A 12,199-nucleotide genomic window follows, 5' to 3' on the forward strand; every position below is an offset into this window, starting at 1 on the left:
TAAGCTTAAGTACTAGTCATAAAAGGTCAACCTAAGTTATTTACAATTCAAAGTGACCTATGCAACAAAGTAACAGGGAGGAATTAGAGCATGAATTTGACAAAAAGAAATAGCTGTTCTCTAGTGGGAATTCCACGTCAAGTATTTTAACTTTGCAAGTCAGTTCCTTGGCAACAAAATAAATCCTGCATAATCCCAAATGATAATACCAAAACAGCACTTAGTCTTTCAAGCTAAGAGCAGTCCCAATGCCACACTGTCTTATCGGTAGCAAGGCATATTACCCTCTCAGATTAATCTCTGTTTTAAAAAAAACCCACCAGGTATGTTTTAATCTGTCATAATAAAAACAAAACATATAATGGTCTGCTACTATCCTTATCCCCCTAATGAAATTCAATGTACATTCAGTAATTCATGTTTGATCCTGAACTGAACAGGCTGTGAGCAGATTTAATCTATCTTTGTAACTTATGTGCGTAGAAAATATACTGCTGGTTTTTGTTTGGGTTTTTCTTCTGTAGAATATACTCTAGTTAAACACTTGGACTTTGTGAGATAAAGGTGAACTCAGTGCATGCATAAACTGTGTCCTACAAGGATTTTGATTTTTTAGAATTTCTGTATCATCTTCATATGCAATATCTAGACATGAATGGGAAAATGCACTTCATAGCAGTGGTCATGCCAAATGCATAGCTAGCCTAAAACATAACCAGGGGAATAACTAATTATTCATCATTATGAACATTTGTTAACATGTATGTCAATTACAATAGTGTTGTAGTTTTTCATATGAAAAAACATTAGCAAAATCTCTGTTGAAATGAAGTCTAATGAGTAAAACTAAATGAGTAAAACTAAAAACAGTAGGATGAGCAGAGTGTGTGGTGGATCATAATAAATATACAGTTGTGAACTGGGATGAAAAACACTACTTTCCAGAAATGCTGATGGCTTTGTCGCAAGTGATTTGCATGCTGTCTCTGCACGGTCATCCAGAAAAGTGGGATGGCCCCATACATGGGTTGAACTTAACTTATTTCTTTTCTCACTTTGAAATTTTTCTCTCTAGTTGACTAAAAAAATATCAAGTACAAGACTGAATATTGAAAAGAGACACTTGCCCCAGAACCCTACAGTGAGTCCCAGTAAGTATTTATGCTTGTTCATATTTATACAAAAGTGTTTATATTTTTGTTCATTGTTTCTGTACAGCTAGGTGGTAGGCAAGATTAAGTAGGAGTCTTCAGTTCAAAAAAGTCAAAGGCAACATAGTTCCTGACTTCAGGGAGACTGGCTCCATATCCATGCTCATGAAAGGTGCTCATGAAAAGGAAGTGTGCTGTGAGTCTTTGCTTTAACGTTCTGTCCATATCACCCACATTCAAAGTGGTTCTCCTGCTTTCTCTTATGCAAGAAATATGTTGTGAAAAGGCCTTCCCAGTTCCTGTGGCCACGCTCGCCATTGCTCCTAGATAAAGGCAGAGGGAACTGCAATATCTGCAAGACACCTTGAAGGTTTTTGGTGAAGCCAGCTATTGGTCAGTCTGGAATTCTTACTGCAGGCTCTAAATTCAGGGAAGCATCCAGCTCAATAAAAGCAATGGGCTGAAGTAAGTGCTTACACTCTCCCTAAACTGAGAGCAATAGCTCTTTATAGTCCAACAGAACAACATGTGGATAACATTCATTGGGAAGAGATCTCTGTATTTCAAACAGAGGATTTTTTTTCCCCATGCAAAGCTGTTCTGTAAAATTGAACTATCCCATCCTGCAGCTCTCCTAACACGTTTAGCTATGTTTTTGACCTATGTTGTTGTTTTTAAGAAATAACACTGATTACAGTAATGTGTAGTGTAGACAATAGCATCAGGTCTATAAAAGGAAAGAGTTATTGCTGAGGTGTCCATGTTCAGATTATACAAGTTTCAACAGTTTTAGCATGGACTATCTTTTATCTGGGGCCATGGACTACATGACCAGTAGCAGTCAGAGCACATCTTCCAATTGAGTTTCACTGGAAAGGATCCATTTCCCTTACTCTGAGATAGTTGCACAGTGGGAACCAAAGCAATATTAAGAAGAAACTACTGAGAAATTTCTTCCAAAGGTACACTTCTGATCTCAGCTGATCAGAAGACATCCAGTATTATCCAGTTCTTCATTCAATTTAGGGGAGTAACTTATGAGAACCTTCAAGATAAATTGCAAAATTTATCCTTTCATTTCATAGCTTTGGGGATTTTTACCCCTCACTTCCCCAGCATATTGGTCCCAGAGTACAAGCCCACATGTCTGTCACAACATGATTGCAGATATTCAGACAGCTTAGAAAGCAGATGCATATTCCATCTGCCTGACTGCCTTGGCATGAGGCAGAAATGTTTCAAATTTATGAATAATGAAACACAGATGTTGGACTTTGCTCATGTTTGTCATGGCTTGTTTTTTTCTTGCAGCCTCTCTCCTTTGATGGACTAAGACCTTCAAGAAAATGAATTAATCCTTGGGAATGAAGACATTTAGCATCTTGCAGGATGACATCAGCCCCAAACCTCCCAGTGTCTACAAAACCTCTCTCAAAAGGAATCAAAGGTTAGATCCATTGCAGAATGCACATAGCAGTGTCTCACCTGCTGTCTAGTGAAAGCCACAGTTCCTGGCATGAGGTCTAGACAGTCAAAATGTGTTTGGAGGTGGCACACCTATGGCTAAAAGGCCAAGCACATTGGCCAGGAGCCACTTAGTGGATCAACAAGGACTGGAACATCTTTTGCTCTGCCCCTCCTTTGACCTTATCTAGCAAACATCAAGCTGCAGATAAATGTGATCCAAAGTCCTGAGGAACTTCCCAGAGGGAAATGCCTAAGCCAAAACAACCCTCCCCCCAAAAAAAACCAAAACCAAAACCAACCAACCAACCAAACGACAAAAGGACAATCTTTCCTTTGATAGATTGCTGGCACTGCTATTAGGAGCATTTGCTCAACCCTTTTCTAATTGGTAGCTCAAATGCTGGGGCATTCATTGATTCACTCTTTCCTGCCTGAAAGGTTTCAGACCTCCAGTTTCTAGAAGAGCATCTGCCCTTTAGGTCATATATTCTTTGCATGTGTGTGTACCTACCACAACCTAAGCAAGTGAGTGGGAATCACAACACAAGTTTTGTCCTATCTCAGGTGGGTAGTGGCATTCCCATTTTCTTCCCAGTGAATGTGTCATTACTTTACCCAGTAAGAAACAGCATCAACAGAGGGGTTTTCTCTACCCTCCCAATTCTTGAAAAATTAGGACACTTTCCCAGGCATTAGCTAAAGCAGCACTTGATTTCTTCAGGCAGCCCTACAGTTCCCCACTAACTTGGCAAATGTTTACCCAAAAAGCTCTTTTACAAAAGGGGGAGCATCCTCCTTCTAATACAGCAAGTTTTTGAAGGAAAAAAACAGTCATGGTTGAACTCTTGAAAAGTTTCAAGTGAGCCTGTGGATTTTGATGGTGTCCTGGTTTCAGCTGGGATAGAGAAATTATTCTTCCTAGTAGCTGGTACAGTGCTGTGTTTTGGATTTGGTATGAGAATAATTTTGATAACACACTGATGTTTTAGTTGTTGCTAAGTAGTGCTTAAAATAGTTAAGGACTTTTCAGCTTCCCATGCGCTGCTGGGTGTACAAGAAGCTGGGAGGGGGCACAGCAAGGACAGCTGATCCAAACTGGCCAAAGGGCAGGCTTCATGCCCAGTAAATTAACTGTGGGGAGTTGGCCAAAGGACAGGCAGTGATCACTGCTAGAGGACTGCCTGGGCGTTGGTCACTGGGTGGTGAACAGTTGCATCACTTGTTTTTTTACTGGGTTTTGTTTCTCTCTCTCTCTCTCTCTCCCCCCCCCCCCCCCCAATTGTTTTCACATTACTGTTGTTGTTGTTATTATTGTTGTTGTTGTTATTATTATTAATAAACTGTTCTTATCTCATCCCATGAGTTTTCTTATTTTTGCTCTTAGGATTCTCTTCTCCACCCCCCTGTGGGCAGGGCAGGGAGGGTGAGTGAGTGTCTGCATGGTCCTTGGTTGCCGACTGGGGCTAAACCACCACAGCTGGTAATGCATCCTTTAGTGAATGCCAAGGTTTAAAGCATATTCTTATTTCTTACTTGTCTTCCAAACTTGTTGATGCAAGTCTACTTTTTGCTGGCAACTATGAACCCTGTTACAGTTATCTACCTCTCCCTGGGCATTCTGCAGGGAGCAGGCAGCAAAGAGCTGCCTGAAATATATGAACAAAAAAGTGAAGTATTTTTTTATAGGATCCAAAGCTTTTTCAAAGGTTTGGCCAAGTCTGTAAAATAAAATTCTGCATGGAAGGACCTCTGCATGTCTCTCTCTCCACTGTACCTGCACATGAGGTACATCTTGCTTCACCTAAAGTAAACTGTATGCAAGTATAGAAACCCGCTCCCAACACTTCCTGGAAAGTGAGCAATAGAGATAATGAAGAATACATGACAAATGCTAAGAAGCCTACCCCTTCAAAGAGCTCAAACAATAGTGCGATGACAGTGATATAAATATCTCTACTGAAAAATGTTTATAGGCAAGAAGGCTAACCCCATTTACTTGCAAGATCTAGAGATTTGCCCAAAACACGTCAAGTTCTGCATCATACATTCACTCCCCTCTGCTTCAGAGCTAAAATACACTTTAAAATGTTAGCATAACATACCCCAAGAATCTGACTGAATAACAAAGCATAGAGTGGACTGACGGCTCCGTTCACAGCTGCTGCCAGAGATCCAAACACCATGTATGGCCATTCAGAGGCATTGTATTCCAAAATTCTGGTAAATGGTACAGGCTTGACATCTTCCTCCACAAATCCAGATTCCTGAAAAAACAGGTTGGATTTATGAAGCAAATGTATTCCACCTATGATGTCCCCTCTTTGACAGTGAGATAAAATAGTTAGCATAATCTGTTAAATGGCCATCTAGTGCCCAAACAGCTGCTCTAGCTTTGTATGGGAAGGGACAGTGATGGGTCTTGGCTGCTGTCCTGAGCAATTTTGTAGGGCTAGGGAGTCACAAGAGGGTTACATAAATGCCCACCTTTACTGGCCCTGGAGAAAAAGAGAGTGATTCATGCCTTGGGCAGCTTTACTGAGTCCAACTTCAGAGGTTAATTACAACCAGTTTAAGATGTTCTGCTACTGAAACTCAGGCTGTTCCTTTTTTGCTGCCTCCAGATGAGGCATGATGCAATACCCAGTGCCAAAACTTAAACTTCTTCCTCACAAGGGGCTTTTTGTGTCAGTCATGGAATCTTCTTAAATATTGTTTAAAGTATTGTGGGTGAACACACTTATCAGACTCTGCATCAAATTAACAGGTATGCTATGTAATTAAAACAAGGGAGATCTCAGAGTGATAGCTGGATTCAGACCTTATATATGCGAATTATACCTCCCTTCTGTGAAACATCCTAAGACTATATGCTGAATATCCATAATTATTCCCAGGAAGAGCAGAATATTCATCATCAAATTATAACTTACCCTACAGTTTGATTTGTGCAGTTTTTGTAACAGTGTGCTGTGCCCTAGTCATGTCCCTCAGTTCATGTGGCTGGAAATGCCCAGACAGAACAGACACTGTGAAAACCTATCTGCTGGAAATGTGCAAGGAGGGATGAAGCATCTTGCATTTTCTTTTCCTTCTGAGATAGTGTAAGAATGACAGCACTAGTGCTCTCTATTTATCCACAGAATGGGTTAGCAAGAACAATGACTTCTAACTGCTGCTCTCCGCACTGAACTACATAGGCACAGAAATTAGTGCAGGGAGCTTCATAAGCACTTTGCAAACCCACTGTGCATAATCCTACATATTCTGCATAATTTTAAGGCATGCTGTTTTTATTTTTTATGCTCGTTGATTGCACAAGGACACCATCAGTGAAAAGAGTCTGGGTTAGGTTGCATGAGGGTCTCTCTTTACTCAAGTCTCCAGGTGATTTTGAGACGAAAGTGAATTTACTCTTTATTGAACAAAAAGCGGTGTCATTGTTATTTCCATGTGGCTATTACATTTCACAGACTGAGCATTTTGCTTTTTGTCAGTTAATTCAGCTTTTATGAATATGTCTTTTTCAACTTAATCTACAACACATATCAATTTATCAACAGGTCATGCTCTGCTAGAAAGTTTTTATGGACCAATTAGCATAACAGCCACCAAAATGCAGTCTAGGGTTTACACAGTGGGTAAGAACAGAAGCTGCGGTTCATTTAAGTAGGAAAAAGGATTGATCCAAGACAACACATCTGCCAACAACTCCTATAACAGAGGCACATATCCACAGGTTATCATTACCAAGTAATATAACCCGTTTAGGTGAAAATTTAATAACAAACTATTGGACCTGACCTTTTTCTCTTGTCCATCATCTTCTCCATTAGAAGGCATAAGGTATATAGATTCTGCATGATCTCTTGCAATGGATAATGGGGTGTCAGGGACCACATTAGAGAGCTGAGATCTGGAACGCTGCCGAAGTGAAGCTCTGTAAAGAGGACAGAAATGGTCTGTTCTTCACAGGTCAGTAATGCAATACTTGCTTGCAAAGCAGGTGCAGTTTTCATGTCAACTAAATCAGGATTCACTGAAACAAATCATACAAATCCCACAGAGTTCTCCTTTCTTTTTCTATGTTCTCTCAACTTCTTGAGAAGAAAATACCTCAACAATAGGGGCAAATACTTTTCAAAATCATGTTTCACCCCCACCACTCAGACGTCATCTTATATGTACCATGCACTGTGTATTTGTTGTGCAAAATTTTAGTGTATCCTACTATATTTGTACAAGCTGTTAAGACACCAAGTCAATTCACTGTTACCACTATCAAGTAATTCAGTCCAGCAAAACAGGATGCTGAAACAATCCACCTGTATCCCTGACAAAACATAACCCTCTAATGCAGGAGACGTATTCACTTGCATATGGCTGACATGGGCTTGCCTTAAAGAAATAATAAGTGTCTGGCAACAGGGTAGTCTGGATTGTAAAATTATCAGGTAGAAGCCATAATAAAGATGTCCTTGTACATTGCATTGATTTCTCAAGTAATTGCACAGCAAGACATTTTTCAAGTGACCAGACTGAAAGTGCATTAGGCAATACAAATATATGGCTGTATGGTAGTAATATTAAAAAAGGAACATTAAAACAGTAGACCAGAATTGGAGAGAAGGTACTATGGATAGAAAGGGGAGTAAAATTAAGAGTCTTGCTATTTATCCATGGGCCTTCAATCAGTAATTTCTTTCCAAGTGAACTGTCTTAGCAAAATCCTTGCAGCCCTTCCACCCTCTTTTACACAACATACAGAGAAGTGATTCATTAGCATTATAGGGATTTTGGAATAGTGGAATGAAGTATAGAGATCTGGAAACATACTGAGATTTACAATCATTTTTAAGACTCACCGCAAACTGGCCTGATAGCTTCCTCTGCTGAATGACTGGACTTTCTCAAGATTTGGCTCAACCATGTTATTTTCTGCTGCTGTAAAATATAGCATATAAAGTTCTTCACTTTGTGCTAAAATTGAATACAACCTAAGTCCACCATGGCTCTGCAAAGCATAGTGTCTCCAAGTCAGAACTGGAATACTTTGTTGAAGGCAAAGAACATAATATGACTTTGCTACTATTTCAGCTAATTGCTGTCTTCTTTTAAGATAATCAAAACCAAGGTATGGTGCTTCACAAAAATACAACAGATCATTCTATTAGACATCCATTTCCAGAAGCTTTGATTCAAATCTGCCTCTAATAAAAAAAAAATAGAGTGGTTTCAGCATATTCTGTAATTTGTTTTCATTTCAAATGCAGCAGGACTGGACTGTCAGCACTAAATGGAGCTATAAAATGACAGGTACTGCAGGTCAGGATTAATGTTTCAGGGCAGATCTATATTAGGAAGGTCATTCAGTGCATATGCAGTAAAAACACTTTTCTCAGGGCTATTGTTATTTCTATGAACACTAAAATTCAGCTATAAAGGCAGAAGATAAAAGAAAAGGAAGCAACTAGCTCTTATTAAAAACAAAAACAACAAAGAAATCTGCATTCTGTGGAATTTTACATAATTTTATAAAAGAAAACAAAACACTTACTTTCTGTTGCTCCTCTGTTAAGTGCTGTGTCTCCTTTGCTTTGCAAGGTCACCAACATGAAATAAACCCCTTTCCGCTTCAAGAGCTCCTCATGAGTTCCTCTCTCCACAGCCCTTCCATGCTCAAACCCAACAATGACATCGGCAGCTTTGATGGCTGACAGGCGGTGAGCTATTGAGACTGCTGTGCGGCCAAGGTGTGCCTGACAGGGAACAAGAGCCCCATTCCGAGGACAGCAAACAGAAATGCTTGGAACCAATGCTACGTAATCTAAAGTTTCGTCAAATCACTAGGGGTCTTTCTAGTGGTTTCAGCTGACTTTGGCTTGAACTTGATCCATAGCCCATAGATAAGCAATGGTTTCTGAGCAACGGGAGCTATAGATTTCTGTTAATGTCCCAATGTAAGAAAAAATTATTTTCTGTCACTTATACTAAGGTTCTATTTGTGCATATGAAACATCTATTAAGAAAAGTTTCTCACTGCTTTGTTGCAATTCAGTAGCACCCTCTGCACAGTGCATTAAAAATAATTTCTGCCCTTTTAAGTCTGGTTTATCCTATGCTATAGCAAACCTTATGAAGTGCTTCTTGGACAGTAGCTTCACTTTCATTATCAAGTGCTGATGTAGCCATATCCAGTAGCAGGATTTTTGGGTTTCGTAAAAGAGCTCGGGCAATAGCTATCCTCTGTTTTTGACCTCCACTCATCTGGCTTCCACCCTCTCCAACATGAGTGTCAAATTGCTGAAGGGAAGAATGAAACAGATAACAAAAGGGTTTGTTAAGCTTCTGGTGAAGACATTGGTAAAAAATGTCTCAGATTTGTTCTGGGAGTAAACTTAAAAAATTATTGTCTTTGAAAGGCAAAAATATTGTTAGTGCACCAAAGGAGAGCTGATGAAATAACTTCCTTCATAATGAACAGCATCATTTTGCCTGAACTGGGATTCCAGCCCCAAGCCAAAAGTATGTACTGATAAAAAGGTGAAATGTTCTGGTTTGGCTCAAACTGACTGTATGAGCAAAAGCTGAAATGGAGAGAGAACACCTGCCCACTCTCCATCAGATGACTCACCAGCAAAGATTCCACAGAACTGGACTTTCCTGTTGATGGCCTGTGACTCATGAACACTGTGTCTATGATTCATGGACATCATATTCTGGTGGCATCAGGTTTAGGTAAAGAATTAAATGAACATATAAAGCCTAGCATCTCAAGACCCAGGATAATTATATTCACCTAGAGCCAAATCTTGTTTATTCCTCCATTTCCAGGAAATAAACAGGGGCCTTTACAAAGTCCTTCTATGAATACCTTCCTGGAAGTCTGGAAATGCATAGATGGAGGATAAAAAGTGCCTACTGACATTAGTGAATAGTACTTGAATCCTGTCAATCAGTTTCACTGTTGTAACATCCCTTTGAGAAGCTACTTGGCAAAATAACATTCTAGAAAAGTAAACAGCCCAGTATCAAATACGGGCTTTGTAAGGAGGATACCATAGGGCTGATCAAAGCCTGTCTCCATAAGGGAAGGAACGAGGGAAGAAGGAATCTGCAGCTAACTTACAGAGTTCAGACAAGGAGGTGAGGTTGTGAGGATCAGTACAAACTGCTCAAAAACATATGCTGGCTAGTGAGAGTCTGAGCTCTAAATTGCTTTTGGCCTGAGCAGAAACAGATCTCCATAGCATGAAGAATACCTATTTTAAAATCATGCTATGATTATTACCATGATATTGAATGTTGTGCATATGATTCCTGAGGAATTAATTCTTCTTGTTTTGTGGTTTCTTTTTTTAACTTGGTGACATATACATAATAAGACCTAATTAACTCTAGTCAAAGGAAAGGTTGTTGCCTGCTATCTATATTAATCTTCTGCCCTTCTGCCTGAGCACAAATGGCTGCATGGGGGGAGGGACAAAAGGATTCTCTATTTTTCCATCAAATTCTGCCAAACATTTTGCAAGGCGCAACATACCTGCGGCAAGTCCATGATGAAATTATAAGCATTGGCCTGTTTGGCTGCTTTGATTATGTCTTCCATGGTAGCCTCATCCCGACCATAGCGAATGTTCTCTGCAATCGTGGTGGCAAACAGCACTGGCTCTTGTTCAACAATACCGATCTGTGAGCGTAGCCACTGGATATTAAGGGAACGAATGTCGTGGCCATCCAGGGTAATCTATAAAGGCCAATTAAAACATGCACCAAAAAAAAAAAAGGCAAAAATGTCAGGGACATTATCCCCTCCAGTTTAGAGAAAGACACAATGGAAATGAAGGGCCTGTGATGCTGTGTTTCCATTACCAGTGTAAAAACCAGCTTTCATACATAAAAGAATGAAATGCAGTGGCAGTAGTACATGCTAGTTCTTGGGCCTAGGAGTTGTGCTCCTTGATTTCATTTCCCAATACCTCTTTTTGCTTGGCCTCAGAAGTAAAACCAGGTGGAAAGCAATCATCAAAATTATTATTATATATTTGCAATAAATTGGTTCTTTGTCTTTTATACATTCAAATACAGGTCACCATGTACGTGATTTGTGCCATCCAGGAACACATAAATGGAATGAGACTGTTAATGGATGGATGTAATTCATATTCTTAGCCAATCCATTACTAAATGGTAATTGCATACACTAAAGCAATATTATGGGATAATGATTAAATGTTCAATTCTGTGTTTTCCAGAAGGGAAAATGAATTGTCACTGCTGAATGATCGTATTTATAGGTATAGTTTCTGCTCAGATTTAGCACTGAATGTATAGTTTCTCCTAACAGGTTTTCTATTTCACATAATTATTTTTTATAACACTTTATAAGCATTCCCCTGAAAGGCATAAGAGGATACTTCACTCATTAAAAAAAAAAAAAAAAAAAAAAGAAAAAGAAAAGAAAAGAAAATTAGGATTCTCCTTTCCCATCTTGGAGAAGAATCCATGTTGTTCTTTCAAGTCCCTTAGGCTAGAGAAACACATTGTAGACTGGTACACTCACCATGCCATCAGTGGGGTCATAGAAACGCTGGATGAGCTGTATTGTTGTACTTTTTCCAGCTCCACTAGCTCCAACAAAAGCTGTTGTCTCCCCTGCTTTAATAACCATATTAAGGTTATCCAAAATCTGGACAGAGGAAAAAAAAAAAAAAGGAATCTATCCATTCTAATTATCTCACAGTCATACAACCAAGTGGTGGTATCTGTATACTAAAATGGAGAGTCAAAGCAATTTTACAAAATTCAGAAAAATATTATGAAGAAAGAGGAAAAAGAAAGCCAAATATTTTTACATTTAAATGCAAATATTTTTACATTTAAATGCAGAGCCCTGACAGGCAGGCAGATCTTTGTCTTTGTTTGTTCCTGTTGTTCATCGTTAAGACCTAGTCAAGTTAATACTATTGGAGAACTTGGCAATATATCCCCTTTAAAGAATACTGTACATGTATTATGAATGCCTGTTAAAGCATACATATTGAGAACGTAACAGAGAAATTATGTAGAGAAATCTGATACTTAATATGCTTCTGTCTTTAGAAACAATAACTCTCACTTGCTTGTCTAGTAATTTGCTTTTCCGAGGAGAATTTGTCAATTCAAACATAGTAGTAGAGAAATAATGGGGTATACAGCCAATGCTCCTATACCTTTTCCTAGAATTTTAATGGGTCATACAGCACATAAAATCTCCTTGACTGTTCAGCTTATTACTTTGTGTCCTACCCTAACACATGTTGATACAAGTACATAATTAATTGTAAGAGAAGCTGTATGCAGGTGAATCTGTCTGTAATTACTACGAGTTTATGTTCAGCAGCAAGGAGTATCTATGGCAATGGATATGTCAGAATGGTAAAATAAGCAGAATTGTAAGTAGAGAAACCTTTAACAGAAGAATTATTTAGCCTACTTTTAAACAGAGGGTCTGGGCTTCTGGGAAACAAACTCTATTGAAAATCTAGAAATTGCTGGCAGAACCAGGATATTTTGATTGTTTACAGTAATTGTGTTCACAGGAT

General features: G+C 39.0%; 1 protein-coding gene across 6 annotated transcripts in view; it reads right to left on the bottom strand.

The window, feature by feature from the left end:
* ABCB11 (ATP binding cassette subfamily B member 11) overlaps positions 1–12,199 on the bottom strand; it is a 59,105-nt gene that overhangs the window by 15,067 nt on the left and 31,839 nt on the right. For all 6 annotated transcript variants that reach the window (XM_064451519.1, XM_064451522.1, XM_064451518.1 and 3 more), the window contains 7 exons: positions 11,179–11,304; positions 10,159–10,362; positions 8,748–8,918; positions 8,173–8,374; positions 7,481–7,559; positions 6,420–6,555; positions 4,721–4,882 (listed from right to left, as the gene is read on the bottom strand). In XM_064451519.1, coding sequence (XP_064307589.1) covers positions 4,721–4,882; positions 6,420–6,555; positions 7,481–7,559; positions 8,173–8,374; positions 8,748–8,918; positions 10,159–10,362; positions 11,179–11,304 — 1,080 coding nt within the window. The remainder of the gene's footprint in view (positions 1–4,720; positions 4,883–6,419; positions 6,556–7,480; positions 7,560–8,172; positions 8,375–8,747; positions 8,919–10,158; positions 10,363–11,178; positions 11,305–12,199) is intronic.

This window comes from Phalacrocorax carbo, chromosome 5 (genome assembly GCF_963921805.1).
Source record: "Phalacrocorax carbo chromosome 5, bPhaCar2.1, whole genome shotgun sequence".
NCBI lineage: Eukaryota > Metazoa > Chordata > Aves > Suliformes > Phalacrocoracidae > Phalacrocorax > Phalacrocorax carbo.